The sequence below is a fragment of the Telopea speciosissima genome, chromosome 8, assembly GCF_018873765.1.
Source record: "Telopea speciosissima isolate NSW1024214 ecotype Mountain lineage chromosome 8, Tspe_v1, whole genome shotgun sequence".
In the NCBI taxonomy this organism is placed as follows: domain Eukaryota; kingdom Viridiplantae; phylum Streptophyta; class Magnoliopsida; order Proteales; family Proteaceae; genus Telopea; species Telopea speciosissima.
In genome coordinates, this window is record NC_057923.1 from 62,639,865 (window position 1) to 62,656,727 (window position 16,863).

The 16,863-nt window shown below is 40.5% G+C and overlaps 2 protein-coding genes across 5 annotated transcripts; both read right to left on the reverse strand.

The window, feature by feature from the left end:
• Positions 1–4,528: 4,528 nt before the first annotated feature.
• On the reverse strand, positions 4,529–5,155 carry LOC122672556 (Werner syndrome ATP-dependent helicase homolog). The gene has a single exon (XM_043870019.1). It carries the CDS (start codon positions 5,153–5,155, stop codon positions 4,529–4,531), a length of 627 nt encoding a protein of 208 aa, XP_043725954.1.
• Positions 5,156–8,759: 3,604 nt separating this feature from the next.
• On the reverse strand, positions 8,760–13,711 carry LOC122671687. 4 transcript variants are annotated; one of them, XM_043869057.1, is made up of 7 exons: positions 13,646–13,711; positions 12,653–12,977; positions 11,441–11,888; positions 11,279–11,284; positions 10,737–11,032; positions 9,489–9,854; positions 8,760–8,998 (listed from the first exon to the last, which is right to left on the reverse strand). In XM_043869057.1, the coding sequence occupies exons 2-6, from the start codon at positions 12,953–12,955 to the stop codon at positions 9,519–9,521; spliced, it is 1,389 nt and encodes a 462-aa protein (XP_043724992.1). In that variant the 5' UTR covers positions 12,956–12,977; positions 13,646–13,711; the 3' UTR covers positions 8,760–8,998; positions 9,489–9,518. The 4 variants fall into 4 exon arrangements, with proteins under 4 accessions (XP_043724992.1, XP_043724993.1, XP_043724995.1 ...); XM_043869058.1 differs by lacking the exon at positions 13,646–13,711 and having other exon boundaries at positions 8,760–9,141; XM_043869060.1 differs by lacking the exons at positions 11,279–11,284; positions 13,646–13,711.
• Between the last annotated feature and the right edge of the window lie 3,152 nt (positions 13,712–16,863).

The window sequence follows — 16,863 nt, forward strand, 5'->3', positions numbered from 1 at the left end:
TTATTATTTACTAATTACCTATGCATTTGACAATACCTCTATTCTATATGTCATATTTCAGCATACTACTTGAACCCTAAGTATCAATATAACAATAGGCTTGGGTTGGAAACTCAACTTATTGATGCTGTGAAACAAGTAGTGAAGAAGTTGGAGCCAGATGGTGCACTACAAGCAATTTGCAACAATGAAGTGAGTTCATTTGGAAACTCAACTTATTCATGCTTTCAAATAAGTAGTGAAGAAGTACTTACTAATTTTCCACATGGGTGTAGATCAAGGTATTTAGGGATGCATTGGGAAGTTTTGGAACTGAGGCTGCGATACAAGGCAGAGCACGTGGTGATGCTGGTAATTCTTTTAAGTTTTAAATTACATATGTATTGAAATTTGAAAGTTGAAAGTTGAAACAGCATTTGACACATGTCTTTTTTGTTGTAAACTTGTAATGCAGCTGAATGGTGGGTGTTGTATGGGGAATCGGCTGAAAACTTAAGAAGAATAGCAATTAAAGTCCTTGCCCAAACATGTTCTGCATCTGGTTGTGAGAGGAACTGGAGTACCTTTGCACTCATCCACTCCAAGAGGCGCAACAGATTGGGGTCTCAACGTTTATCTGATATGGTGTATGTGCACTACAACTTGAGGCTGAAACTGCAACACATACGCATGGGACATGTGGGACAGAGAGGCACCATTGATCTAGCTGACATCTTTCAAGTTGACTCAGACGATGAGGACCCTATTGTGGATTGGGTGAGGGATAGAGGTGAGCCAGTGTTGGATGAGGAGGGAGGTAAGCCCGACCCCATGATAGCTTCCGAGATTGGTGCCGATGTGGACGAGTATATGGGCCGACGAGGGTCGATACATGCAAGGGAAGCCTCACCCATACCATTCCAGCCCACTGGTGGCAATGTTGCTGATGATGAAGACTGGTCCAAGTCCTCAAATGATGATGATGGTGATGCTAGTGGTGGTGATGGTGATGCTGGTGGTGGTAATGCTGGTGGTGGTGATGTTGGTGGTGGTGATGCTGGTGAAGAATTTGACGGCATGCGAGAGCGTTATGTGGTAGGCCAGGAGGCCCAGGATACGGCACCTGTAGAGCCACTCCGATTCACTGGAGAGACACAGTTTGATCATGCCACACAAGATACGGACCACGGAGCCCGTGCCCCCGCACCCCCACCCTCGAGAGACCCCCTACATACATACAGTAGGAAGCGTAGGGGTCGACAAACACAGTTGCAACCTGATCACATGGACATTGATAACCTATCTAGCTCTGTTGGTGGTTTGAGTATAGGTGATAGGGAGGGAGGACCGACTGGACATTGGCGTGCCCCATCTTTTGACGCACATGCCACTCCATTGGCATCGGATTATGGTGCATCACAACCTTACGGTGGATATGGATATGGATCATCATCATATGGGCAGTTTAGTGGGGTAGGGGACTATGACTACATCCCGATCCCTAGGGACATCTGGATCATCTTTTGTAGATAACATCTTTGCATACCCTAGCGGACCTAGTTACCAACCTCACCAGCCATACATGCAGCCAATGCCATCGCCTCTTGCGCCGGCGCCAACATCATATCACAGTGGATCATCTTCTTCACGGACTGGATCGATTGGTAACCCTAGTTTATATCCTAGGATAGGTTACCTACAGTATGTTGATGATTCCATTTACGTGACACTTGTGGATGACTACACTCGTTTCTTCTCCGATTCTATACCGTGGTCCACATATGTCCTTCAAACAGAGAGCAATGGACGTTGACTCCAGCGAGGCATGAGTGGGATTGATCCAGGGAGGCACAGCAACTACTATTAGCAGTTTAGCACTTGTAATTTGTAACTTAAGTTGTGATTTTATTAATCTATGTGTATTTAACTATTTATACATTAGGATCGGCGACCGTATGTCAATCAAGGGTGCAAGTCCAAAACACCAATTTGAATTCACATTTTTATAATTTTATGGTTTAAATGTGTTTATTAAGCTTAAATAAGGTTGTCCATGAAGTTTCAGGCCTAGATATGGCCAAATACCCCCCGAGATGGACCCCCGAAATATTGCAGAAAAAATACAATATTTCAGGCATATTTCGCGATATCTCGGATATTTCGGATATCTCGGTAGGCCCGAGATACCGATATATCGCGAGATATAGTACTATGCTTATATCACGAGTCTCATGTTGAGTTTCCTCCTCACAAGGATCCACTTAGGTTGAGGCGGTTACAGTTCAAGTCATTGTTGAGTCCTCTTCAAGTAAGAGACATTACACATATACTTCATGGTGGTACGGCTCCTATGTAATGTGAGAGAGATGTAACATATGAGGAATGTAATATGGTTGGCCACGAATTTCAGAGAATCATAAATTTTTCATTAAATAAAAAAACCAAAAAATCTCTACCCCACTCTGTATCTGAGAAAGTGATCTTTCATAAAAAATAATAAGGTCAAATGTTCTCTGTATCGGGGGCGCTGGCTGCGCCCTAACACATGGGGGTGGGCAAAGTGACCACCCTGCTCCCCTAATTGCAGGCTCATGTGTCTGGGTGCAAATTGAACTGCTACGACACATAAAACATCTGTTCAAAAAATAGGGAACTCACAAACCCTAATTCTCACATAATTTCAATTCTACCCCTTACATGTAATGAATCCAAACTTGACCTAATTACTAATACAAGTCTAATAATGATTATGTACAGTGTGGACCTGTAGAATACTAGACACACCCAAACCCCAACATCTCATACTTGGGTAGTGGCAAAATCCTCGAATATTAAGGTGAGTTGTTTTGTTATTCAAGAGGGATCATTGTTCTTGATGTTTAATAACATACACCAATGGCTAGAGAAAATTGCAAGTTCATTAGTTCTCATGATGGAAGATTTACAAGGACTAGGTCCTTTGGTTTTCCTTTTCATCTTGAAAGGACCCACTTTGATTGAGAGGTGGTTACGGCTCAAGTGGGTGGTGCGGTTCCTATGTAATTTTTGGCACACGTCACTTTTTCAAAGGTGGTTTCTCTTATTGTTACGAGATAGCGAGAGAATGGTTGGACCACAAAAAGGGTGTTATGTTAACAAATGAAGAATTTAATATGGTTAGCACAAATTTCAAGAGTATCAAAAAAATGTCATGAAGTCAGTAAAATTTTCTACCCCACTCTCTATCCATCTCAGAAAGTGATCTCCTTTTGCCTGTGTTTAGATTTTTCTATAGAAATAATATATAAGGAACCCACCAAGCCTAATTCTCACATAATTTATAATTATGATTCTACCCCTTACATCTATTGGACCCAAAATCTGACCTAATTACAAATACAAGTCCTAATAATAATTATGTAGATTTATAGAATACAAGACACACCCAAACCCCAACATCTCATACATGGGTAGTAGTGGCATGATAATATTCCCTTGGTCATGGAAAAAAAGAAAGTTACTACAATTTTTCCTATTTTCGTCAAGTCAAGTATTAAGGTGAGGTATAGTATTCTTATATATCCACTTATTTTAGTGAGTTATTTTGTTATTCAAGAGGAATCATCGTTCTTGATGTTTAATAACATATACCAATATGACTAGAGAAAATTTAAGTCCATTATTTCACATAGTGGAAGATTTACAATGACTAGATCCTGTGATTTTTTCTTTTTACCTGAAATTTTTTTTCAAATCATCTACAATAGAAAATGAAGTACTCAACTCAGAAATTTTCTGCATGTGTTACTGACCATTCTTGTGCATAATTCAAGTTACACATCTCACCCCAAATCTACACTCTTGTCACAGTAGAGACAGAATTTCATCACAAGTGGAACTGAGCTACCCCTCCCCCCCCCCCCCCCTTGGGTTTTGAGAGAGAGTTCCTTGCCATAGAGAGATGAAGATTTGCTTCATCTTCATGCAAATTTTTCCATATACATATACTTGCAGTCGTATGGACAAAGTTTTCCTTCACCCATAGAGTATAGTTCACCCACCATCATAGGGAGGTAAGGCGGTCATTTATTGTCTTGCGGTGTCTTGGTAGTAGGGTCCTGCCGGGCAACTCGGCAGTAGAGGATCCAAATTGATCATAGGGTTAACAAACCCCTCCTAGGGTTTTGGTATGTTCCAAAATACCCTCCCGATACCCATTCCCACCCTCTCTAGCCCCTCAGTGAATGGGATCGTGGGTAGAGGAAAACTCAAATCCAACAAAGAACAAAGTTTTCCTCCATCCATAGAGGACGACGGTTCACCCACCATCCTAGGGTTCACAAACCCCTACTAGGGTTTTACTATGTTCCAAATATGAAATCACTAAGAAGCAATTGAGATATATAATGAAAATTAAATCAAACTTTCAAGTAAAATAACAATACTATCTCTTTCATGAGAATCATAAATATTCTTAAACCTTTTAACATCTAGGGTTACTCAAACAGAAAGTTCAATAAAGACTCACCCTCTAGAAGAATCAAAAAAAGAGATCAAACCCCAATATTTTTCAAGGATCATACTTCCATGCATTCAGATTCTTCCCAATCTCAAACGAAAGATAAGCATCCACACAAGCATACTGAATCTGAGCTTCTGAAAGCCACCAATAATCCCATTCACTCATACCAATCCTCTGATCCTTCTTAATATCATGAAACCCAAGAATTCCACTTGCCAACATCTCCATTGAAGCACCTCTAAGGTTAGCAATCGATCCAAGTTCCAAAATACGATTCACAAACAAGTTGTAATTCCTAATTAGAAGACGAGAATCGTTTTGATTCCTAACCCCAACAAAAGTAGTAGAATCATCAGAAAGAAACCTCTTCAGAGCTCGAGGAATGGAATTTGCGTGTATGATTTGGAAGATGAGACATTGACGACCAACACATAGTTGAAGAGTTGAAACAGGATTAGGTATTGGTGGACGCCATTGGACACCAAGACCAACCACTAGACGATCTCTTCTATAGCGATGATCATAACGGATTTTGTAAACCCATTTTCTCACAACAGAAGGCTTACGGGTTACAGTGGTTAAGACTCTAATTCCAAATATGGTGACAGTGAAGGTTTGACGGAGATGGGTTTCTCCATTTTCATGCTCGTAGATGGTGATGTTGTCGTCGTTCATGTTTCAATTAGGGTTCATTAAGAAGAAGACAATGAAGAAAAAGAGTTATTTTTCCTTCCCCAACTTTACTGGTTAATGCAGATTTTGAAGGAAAGGATTGATAATATCTTGGGTTTGGATATTCTTAAAAAGGAAGGAAATAAAGATTGATATGAAGTTCCATATATATATATAATTTTTTTGGGTAGAATTTTAAGTTCCATATCAGACTTTGATATGCATGTGAAGTTGCAGGGTTATAGCTTCTTTTTCCTTGCTCCAAAATTTAAGAGAAATTTTCACGTACCTCCCCTGAAATATAAAAACATTCATCAATTTTGAAAAACTACACAAGCTCCAAAAAATGCACGTTAAAATTAAAGGGTAAATTGACCATATTGCCCTTGAGAGTTGCAGGTTTGTAGAAGTAAAAGCTTTGATAAGCATGGTTAAGGAGGTTGCTGGCTTGTAGCTTCTTTTTCCTCCCTCCAAAATTTAAGAGCCTTTTTGGTGTTATCTGGGCGGATCCGGATCCTCTACTTCCGAGCTGCCCCTACTGTCGTGTGTACCAGACACAACAAGGCTGTAAAGTCCGCCTTACCCCCGTTCAGGCAAGGCGCTCGGGCAGGGGTAGGGTGGTCTTTTTGCCGCCTTGCTGCGTCTGGGGCGCACACGACAGTAGTGGCAGCTCGACAGTAGAGGACCCCGACGCTAAGGGTGTCAAACGGTGCGATTTTGCTTATACGGTGCAGTTCCGATTCAGCGCATATTTTGCAAGGTAGAAATCAAAACCGCATCATTTTATATGCAGTGCGGTTTTAACGGTTTCTATTTGGTTTTCACTATCCGGTTTATATGCGGTTTGTAATACCCGTTTCACCTTTGTATCCTTAAATTTTTTTTTTCCATATCCTTATCATGTGGGAAAAATGTTATTGTTTCATACACATCTAACTCTAGGCAAAGTTCACTTAGACATTCTAGTTGCAATGATAATTTTACCGCAAGGGAAATCAACCTGAGGACATCACCAATCCATACCCCACTCAATTCATTAACAAAGTCCACTAAGACATGCTCGTACTAAAACCTTCCGTCCCTTCATGAATTTGGCACTCAAATTGAAATTCAATAAAATCTCAGCAAGGAGTCCTAATATTTTTGAATGCTTAACCCCATTCTTAAACAAATAAGAATATTCCTAATCTCGATTTTCTACCCAATTTCTATTCGGTTAACCGACAGTTTTCTGATTTTGAATCGAACCTAACCGGTAATAAAACCTATGAAATAAGAATCGCGTCATTTTTATATGATGCGGTTCGGTTCGATCAGAAACGGTCGGTTCCGGTTCCGACAATCGATTTCGGTTCCATTTTGACACCCTTACCCGACGCTATCTGGGCCTGGGTCGCCTACTACAACTAAAATGTAAGTCTGACTAGTAATATTATAATCGGCACTCAAATTAAACAAATATATATTAATATTAAGGGAGAAAGAATGCCACCCGATCATGTAGCACACGCCGCCCCTGCGCCATACACAAGGCATGCATAATGATCACCTCACCCTTGGAAAGATGGACATGATCTGGCATGCAGTGGTCATTTCGTGCATCTCTGTGTCTAGTTGTAGGGACAATGTGCACTACGCAACTGGGTGACATTCTCTTTCCCCAATATTAATTAATAATTTAAGGAAAGTGAATCTAAGAAACTTCTCCTACACGCCCACTTTAAATATAACCATATGGTGGTTGATGTGGCTATTTTAACCGTTCGATATAGAGATCATACTATGGATTAGCAACATGTCAAATTTTAGAGCTTATTCCAGTTCGAAGGCTTGTTCAATGGCTTCTTAGGCTTTAGTCCTTGAAAATATGGCATTTAGGTTTAGGATTTCTTCTGTCAAAAAGGGTTTCGACTATCGATTCTCTGTAATCTTCTTCGAAAATGGGCGGGTTATTGTTCAATCCAGTAAAGAAAACAGGTTCATTCACTGATTTGGGGCAAACAAAGGAGAGCCACATGATCTTCATTGTCTATACATGTCGCTCACTAAAGGTAGCACTGCCAGGTACTGCCAAATTAAAGAATTGGAGAGGATTTTTATCCGTTTGAAACATGGTTGGAGGACCAGGTTTTTCAAACTTTGGGTTGCCTCACGTTTGAAATATTAAGATTGGGGTTCCTTGTTAGTCACTTCTGTTTAGGATTCTAAATATATCCAACTTCACCCATACCTAGAACTCTCAACCCAACTCCAAACTCCGTCCCTATCTTTCATCCTTGGCTCACCTCTGTAGCCTCTCCATCTTCATCTCCGTCTTTGTAAGGCCCGGACAAGTACAGTTTACCCCCGCCTCCCCACACCCATGATTACCTCTGCCACCCATCGGCAGTACATCCCTGCTACTCATTGCCTCTACCCATCCACACTCGCAGCTCTCAGTCCTTTCCAACCTGCCTTCCTCCCCACCCCTCCCCTCCCCTCCCCTCCCCCGCACCCAACCGTACTTGATCTGGCTTCCCCTGCCCCCGCTTGTAGACCCTCAAACACCCCACCCACATCCCATGAGCTCCCTAGCAGTCTCGATATCTATCTCCCTTACCTGTCCCGCTATCTTCCCTACTCCCTACTGCAACCCATCTACACCCACCCATGATCTCTGCCCTCTTCGATCCTAATTAATTCTTTCATACCTCTTTTGTTTGTCCAATTCCAAAGGACTCGTTTTTTAGGAGCTGATTAGTCGACCCAGTAGCAGGGGTTTAGAACGTTCTTGTCATCTCGGAAGGAGAGGACCTGCTCTAGTGTAAGCTCCCCAGCTTGCCTAATAGGACCGGACTATGTTCGGGAAGGAGTCTCATTTCAATGGGTTTTGGGTCACCCACCTCTAAGAGGAGGCCCCATCTTGAGATCAAATGCCCTTGCTCTACTAGTGTATCGCCTTCCCAGCATCTTTCTACCCGCAACCCAAAGTATTACCCTTCCTCCTTGCCATCTGCTTCCCATCTCCGAGCTAGCATAGGAGAGAGACTGAGTGAAAGAAGCTGCTGGCGTAGCCTTCAACAGCAGCTTCTAGATACTTTTCTAGCATCATGCCTGCGTAACTTACACCAAAACTACAAAACACACACACACTCCCTCTCTCTCCACCCTGTGAGCTCAGAGAACCCTCTCGGTAGAAATTCAAAAACACAGACCAATTTTATTTTTAAGTCGAATTTGCTTGTGTCTGCTCTCACTTCTTTTAGTCCTTCCTGTCGAAGCCAGATTTGCTTCACCTTTCAAACAAATATATATTTCACATTTCAGTTGAACAGATGACGTTCCCAGAAAGTTCAAGTGAGAAGAGGAACCCGTGTGTCACGGAGAGCCTGGACACACATGGGAATTCACATCTAATGAGATGCTAAGGTAATACTTGGATCAAGTTCACCAACCATTTCCGGTGACTAATAATTCATGTAAAGTGGTTGGATTAGCCGAACACCCAAAGGGGAAATAGGTTGGGGGACACCAGAGATTGACCAGCATGTATCAGATGACTAAGCAGGAAGGTTGCATTTTCTTCCCTCAGCATTTTAACCTCAACCTTCCAGTGAGTCCAAAACGAAAAGGGTACATCACTTTTAATTTATAATCCAAAACCACATCTCACTTTTTGTTTACAAGGAAAAAGTCTCCGGTAAAGCAGCACTAGCTAAAAATAAAGTCACAAGCTAAAAAACATAAACCATTGTCACCTTCTAAAGTACCATGAAGTAAGGATCCATGTTACCAAAAATAAGAACCAGGGTACTTACCTAGAGTCCAAAAATCCAGCAGACCCCGTAGCCGACCAACATTTGAGCCCTGAAAATTTCGGAATAAAAATTTAGGCTGAAAGCAGAATAAGAACGAACTCTGCAATATCCAGGATGTTGCCTCACTTCATATGCAACGTTCCCCATTAAAAATGGGACATTACCCAGTGCTGGTCCTGCCCATGCAGGGTCCTGGGAGCCGGGAGGGATGAGTTTGGAGACAGTCCTAAGCTTTGGCATTTTTTGCGCAAAGTGGCCCTCAAGATTCGAACCCGGGTATATCACCTGCAGCCCGAACCTTGTACCATTTTAAAAAAAAAAATCCACAGAAAATGCTCCAGAACCACAATGGTCCACTACCATTAGTAATCGTTGTTCTAGAATTGCCAAGCAATAATTTGCCTCGTCCACTGGACCACTAAATCAATTACCAAGAAAGAAGGGGACTATTATTGGACACCAGATGCCTACTAAGGTTAGACAGATTTTTTTACAAATTCAGATTTTACAACTGGCTAGAGAAGTGCATAAATACTCACCAAATTCCATCCCTCCCATTCAGATTAATATCAGTTGAATGCTTTCCCAAAATCCTCATGCCTCTGCCGTTGGAACTCACCATAGGCATCATGAGGCTTTGAAGTAGGATAATTTTCAACTGGATATGGGTACCTGCCCCTTGAATCCATAGGTAAATTAGCCCCTGCAAAGGAAGGATTGCCTGACGAGCGGCTATAGTCAGAGTAACTGGGGTGGTTGTAACCACCAAAGCCCGAAGCGGACATATGCTGCCGTGCCCTTTGCCGTTGGATATCAAGTTGAAGAAACTCTTCCCACTGCTTTGCATGCATGCCCCTTAAGATAGCCAGTTTCTTCATGTAGTTCTCTCGCATTTCCCTGATTGCCTGTGAACAAAAAGTCAATGAGTTGCAATTTTGAAGGACCACAGCCGAATTAGTGCAAAAATAAGCTATACTTGCAGTGGAAAACAGAACATCAAGTGCAATGACAAACACACGTTATGCAGGAAAACAGCTCCCTATGATTAACAAATAACGGAGTTTGATAACCCCTCCTGAGGGGGAATGGGTGGGGGGAGACTTTGATAACAATTGACTACTACAGACCCGAGTCAGTAGAAGACCACAGTTAAAAACCAATGATTCCAAGTGTCCAGTGAAAACCACTGTCAAAATAAAACCTAATGTTCAATATCATGTGAAAAACTCAGTCAAATAGAGAGGCGAAATAAATCACAATGTTCAAAATCATATGAAAACCATAGTCGAAATTTTAAACCAAGTTCTTTCTTTTGGTTCTGATAGCCCATTACAGAATAAAAAAGGCGTACCCAGTGCACCAGGCTCCCGCCACTGTGAGGTATAGGGAGGGTCTTAATATACGCAGCCTTACCCCTGCTTTCACAGAGAGGCTGTTTCCAGAATGTAAGCGCATAATGTTTATGTCAAGTGAACCATGCACCAATTCAAAATTTTATTTCAAGTTAACCACGCCAGCAAGCACATAATATTTACATCTGTGTCAAGATCATGACAATTGATTACAGAAAAATTGCATGTTCTAGAACCTTATAAATTGCACAAATATAAAAATGGACTGTTTTTTCCACATAGGGTGAAGAAATAAAATGATCACAACCCAGAGGAAATACACCACATGCCACCATGCAACCAAAAAAAGGCTGGGGATACAATATTTAGAGTGCATTTTCCAATAAGCCACTTCATATTTGAACCATAAGTGGGATAACATAACAACTATAATACCTCACGATGCTTGTAATTCTCTTCATCTTCTTCCTTGTCACGAATTCTTCCAAGTTCCATTGCCTCTCTCTTATATTCCAATTCTAATTCTTCCAATGTCTGAGGATGGGTAGGATATTCAAACTTATGGCCAGAGTGCATGTCAGGTCGTCTCTGAGAATCCCATCCATCGTTTTTATGGACCCCTGTGCTCTGAGTATGACCATCATATGAATTTAATGCATCAATGGCAAATGTGGAGCGCCTCGGCGATTTCGAATGGCTTGAACGGCTTCTAGCTCCATCATTGCCATTAGCTTCAGGAAACGAAGAGTATGTTAAGCGATATCCCACTTTATTTCCAGATGTCTAACATAGATGGCAGCTTAACTACACATTCTATCTTATATTCAAACTGTGAACCCATCCAACGCAAACAAGTCCGGAAAGCTTTTTCAGTAAATAATTTCAATTTGGAGACAATCCGAGCAATTCACCCCATGACCCACACCCCAAAACTACTTTCACAATCGAACACATAATGCCTGAACTTACGAACTTACCTCTTGCTGCAAAACAAAGTGATAGGAAACAAGCAACATTACTAAACAGTCAAACGGGTAAAAAAAAGCAGATACGCAACATTTATAAATTCCTAACAAGCTCCGAGCATGGGTTTACCAGCTTGATACGGACGTCGTAAACATACTGTATGCTGTCCCTACCTTGTGGTGAGCCCCTTGACAACATTTTCAGATCCTCACGAACACGGTCTTCCACAACCTTTTCCTGTCTACCAAACTTCTGTTGGAATTGTGATGCATTACGCGGACTAGGAAAAGACCTTTGTGACTCCGAACGACCCGTCCGCAAGGGAACAGGGCTTTCCTCAGGTGACCTGGATCTAATTCTTTGAGAACTAGAAGAACCCCTTTTCTTGCCCTCTTCCTTAATCACTTTGTGCACAGCATCCACACCTTTTGCCAAGCATAGCCTATCTTTACCACTAACAATGATAAACTTCTCCTCCATTTTAATTTTGCATCCAATATCCTTTTCAATCTTCTGGATCACTTTCTCTGTGAAAAGTGCTTTTACATGTTTTTCTCTAGCAGGGACCCTTTCAAAGAAATCTTGAGACTTGCGATTGGCTCCAAGAGTGGTAGGGCAACCCTAAACATTGACCCATGCCACAAAAGGGGGTAAAACAACACGTCTTTTCAATGGTGTAAACTAAAAAAAAATAGAGAGAATCAGCCAACACGAAATTAAAAAAGAGAAAAAAAATGAATTTCTCATAGATGTCCAGTCTGTAGAATTACTTGAAACTATTCCAGAGTTTCTACAAAGAACCAAAATTCCAAGCATTATATTCCTCTAGGTGTTCAAAAGAACAGCTCTTCCAAAACAAAGAAGAGCAGGTTATTCCAAGCAACTAGGGGAGGAAGGACCACCAAAAATCAAAAAGTAGTAACAAATTCTCTTTCTATTTTGGAGTTGAAGATGGGGGTGGAAGAAACTACAAAAGAAACTTTAAATCACAAAATATGTACTAATATTTGGAGAGAAGAAAGTTAAGATCTTGGAGGTTTATTATGGTCTTCTCTGAGATGTGTATGAAACTGAATCAGAGCTCTCTTTTATTTGCATAATCATAAACATTAAACACAGTTTTTTTTGTTTTTTTTTTTTTTTTTTTTTTTGGGGGGGGGGAGGTTGTTCAGAGATATTTAAATCTCTCTCCTGAGATATGCTTGAAGCAGAAAGCAATTACTCCAGTACTATACTGCAGGAGACGAGGACCCAGAAAGAGATTTCAAATTAGATAGTATGAAAATTCTCATAAAAAAAATTAGATAGTATGAAAACATAAAAGGTATACAATAATTGCTATGGGAATGCTGATGAAAGCAGCATACCTCATAAATCAATCATACCTGAGTAAAGTGACCTGATTCTCCACATATTTTGCAGATCATTTCTTCTTCCTTCCGTTTCTTCCAGTTCCTCTCTGTTGCTTTTGATTTAGCTTCCCATACCTTTGCCTCTCGGCTAGTAAAATCAGTTGGGACAGCATTTGGGTCACGATGCTCCTCTTCATCATCAGAACTTGCATGGGACCTTTTGTTTCCTTTTGCTTTATCTTGTGCAGTGGTGCCAGCTAATACAGGTGGACCAGTATATTCTTTATAAATTTCATTAAAATCATCATCCATGTCAGGTGTTGATACTTTTGCCATTTGAGCAATGTAGAATTCAAACCTGCATCACCATCAACCAATAACCAATACTTTTATTGAAATATGGTGAGTGGAGATGAAATATGCAGATATACAGTGGAGAACAAGTCAAAATCTTAACAAGAAGCTTCTTGAACAGGGGCACACTTTCGGTCATTGGTTACCCAATAAGTGAATATATAAAACCAGAAGCTCCTTCACCTTCCACCGAACAATGAAAGATCCATTAGTCAATGGTTAATGCTCATTTGAAACATGGAGTCACCAGTTCGAGGAAGTCAGTATTCACAATTACAAATTACAACCTAGCTTCAAATTGCCACTGTTAAAGAGTATTTAGTAATTAGTACAACTTGTCACTGTAACGTCCCAAATTATTAAAAACTATATTCTTTCCTAAATCTCTGAACACACCAGAAACTAGAGATTTACTCCGTGATTGAAATTTTGGCGAATGGACAACTTTCAGAAGTGCCAATTACATCACCACAATCATATAATTAAATACCAATAACGAATTACTCACCCTAATAACATTAATCGATTCAGGCCTAGCAACACTGAAAGAAAGCATTGCACCAAATCTTCCTCGCTCAAAACCCCACCAAAAAAACACTAAATCGGGGGAGGTAGAGTCTAATAACAAAAAAAGGACAACAATGGAGAGTCAAAGATATAAATCGAACGAACCTTTACAGTTCTCTGCTAAGGGAGGTTGAAACTCTTGAGTCTTAACGCAATAAGATCTCAGTTGATTTCGAATCTCAAATCTACTTAGCGACCTGCTTTACGCTTCTTTCTCTGTGGAGAGTTCTCTCCTAAGAGCCGTAACTTAGCCCGCCGCCCGCGCGGAGGGTTCGCTATCGCATTTGAGAGCTGGTTTTCAGCTTTTCGCCGAAAGGATCTTCCCCTCTCTTAAGCGTGAGAGAACAGGGAAAAGAACAAGCCCTAGCCTTCAATCCGAGTTACTCTCTAGTCTATAATTTTTTTTTTTTTTTGGGGTAAATTACATATCACCCCCTGATTTTTGAAAAAACTCAAATCACACCCTCTACGGTACCGGTGTTAGCCTGCTATTAGTTATTGGTGTGAAAGGACTATTATACCCTTGTACTAAAATATTAGGATTAAATTTACAATACTACCCTTCCTTCATCTTCAACATTGATCAAGGGTAGTTTAGGAATTTAAATTTATTTAACTGGCTGACATAGGATCGACCGTGTGAAATGATCATCATGCCCTCAGATATTTTTACATTTCCATGGGAATATGGTGGTCATTTTGCGTGGCCTTGTGTTTAAGCACAGGGGTTGCACGCTACATGCGACCAAGTAGCGTTCTTTCTCACAAAAAATATTATCAAATAATATGCAATTTTGAAAAGCTTCGTAAACAATTTATGAAAATACTACTAGATCCGGATTTGTGTCCAATCAACTACAAACATTCCCACATTCCCTCTCTTCGATAGTCTCTCATAAGGCAGTGGATTCCATTTCGTGCATCTCTTTCGACTGGTCGTATTTGTGAATCCAATAAATCGATATACAGTTAGAGTGACATCAATTGTTGATGCGCTCAAATTCACAATACTTCGCATTTAAGGACCCCTGGATCATTATTGTTTTATTGACTTTTTAGGCCAAGGTTATGTTAAACAAGGCCTTTGTTTTCACCCTCTACTTTTAGTATCTTTGATGAATCAATCCAATAACTCAACAGATTATACAAGGACCAAACACAAAATGGTTCCTAGTTTTAATGTTTTTTCCAGGGTCAAAATTAGAGTATTCGTCGAAAATTAAACAGCAAAAAAGGGGAGGGGGTTGAAATAAAAAATGTACTTGTGTAGTTATGTTTCCTCCTCCCTTTCATGTGCTATATGCATCATCTATGGACTATGGAAATGCAGGAATAGCATAGGAAATCGAGGTCAAGGGACTCAAAGCAGGGCTCCAAAAAACACTTCTATTATTGGACTATAAGAAAGTGACAATCTGGACGAACTCGGAGGAGATCAAGAATTGGACTACATGCCAAGAAGAATACCCTTGGCCATGGGTACTCTATCACTTTTTGTTAGATGTTAAAAGCTTCGTGAATTTCTTTGTCTGTAAATATTCTTAAACAACCCAGACATTTAATACAGCCAACTCATAATCTGGCCAACTATGCTAGGACTGAACATATTTCATCATCATGTATGTCATTTGTTACTCCTAAAATGTTTTAATTCAGGCATTTTATTTCATCAAAAAAAATAAAAGTAAAAGGAAATGAAGGAAAGTGAAACTCAATATTTTTTTTTTTGGGAAATTTATGAAACACCCCCTGAAAATGGGTGAAACTCGGATCACCCCCTCTACACTAACGGTGTTAGCCTGCTGTTAGTTATTGGTGTAAAAGGACTAATTTACCCTTATAATAAATCATTAGAATTAAATTTACAATACTACCCTTTTCTATTTTTCTCATCTTGTGTTTCTTCGAACCCTAACCGCCGCCCGACGGTGATACCCCTGCCCCGATGCTCAACGGGAAAAAGCCATGAAGATTGTCTTCAACCTTCAGCCAGGAACAAAGCCAGCGGAAGGAGAAGAATTCCAATCGCATAAAACTCCTTCAGCAAGGCACAGTTGGATCTGAGATTTTGAGACAATTGTCGAAATTTCAAGCTCTCTTGAATGCAACCATCAATCAACTCAATTAATATGTGAAAAGGGACATTCAACTCCTGCAACCCTAACCTGACGGTGAATACAGTTTCAAGCTTGGTTATGGTGCAAAATCTCACAGCAGAGAATGATTCTGGGGAAAAAAAACTCCCAGGGCTTGGGTCTCCGTCTCCGTTCATGGTGGCGGCCATCGGGTGGCCAGGGGTGATTGCAGGTCCAAACCTTCGCCCTTCACAGCTTCACCCCTACCCTAACTGCTGCGTCTGCCACCCCTTCTTCTTCTCGGCTGTAGATTTTTGTTTGTTTTCGGATATATGCACTGGAAGAGAAGAAACTGATAAGACGTCAAATAAGGCAACACATTGCTGTAAGAAATATCTTCGTTTGCAAAAGAGAGAAGCTCTTCGAGTACTTTTAGTGGAATCGAACCCAACCCCTAAAGCAAACTTTTAGAAACTCTTCGAGTATTGTTCCGATTGCAAGAAAAACATAGAGATGGTCGTCAACCACTCTGCCAGCGACTCTCTCTAGCCCTAAATCGACCAATTTGAAAATACTACATGTTGGGTTTTAAGATTTGAAAATACTTAATGGGTCGTCGACCAATTTGGTTTTGAGATTCTTAATGGGTCGTTGATCAATTTGAAAATACTAAGATTTCTCACCTTCTCTGATTTTTCTCACTCTCTTTCCCTGATTTTTTTTCTTCTGAAATCTCTCCCTCGAAATCTCTCTTTCTGTTTGGGGTTCTCGGTTAGTGGAATCGAACCCAACCCCTAAAACGAACTTTTAGAAACTCTTCGAGTACTGTTCCGGTTGCAAGAAAAACACAGAGGTGGTCGTCAACCACTCTGTCGATGACTCGAACTCCATTAGGTTTAGCAATTTGGGGAAGAAGGAGAGGGAATATTCCCTCTCCGATTCCTTAGACCCATTAAGAAGAAAAAAAAAAGACTACATGTTGGGTTTTAAGATTTAAGGGTATAATAGTAATTATATTCTTCTCAAGGGTAGTTTAGGGTTTTCAAAAAATTTAACTAGCTGACTTCATCAATTAACTAACGGTAGGGTCTAAGTTGAGTATAGGGCTCTAATGCAGGGGGTGATCTGAGTATTTTCAAATTTTAGGGGGTGATCCGAGTTTCGACCCATTTTCACGGGGTGTTTTGTAAATTTTCCTTTTTTTTTGGAAAAAAAAGTAGTAAAATGGCAGAATGGTAAGTCATACTT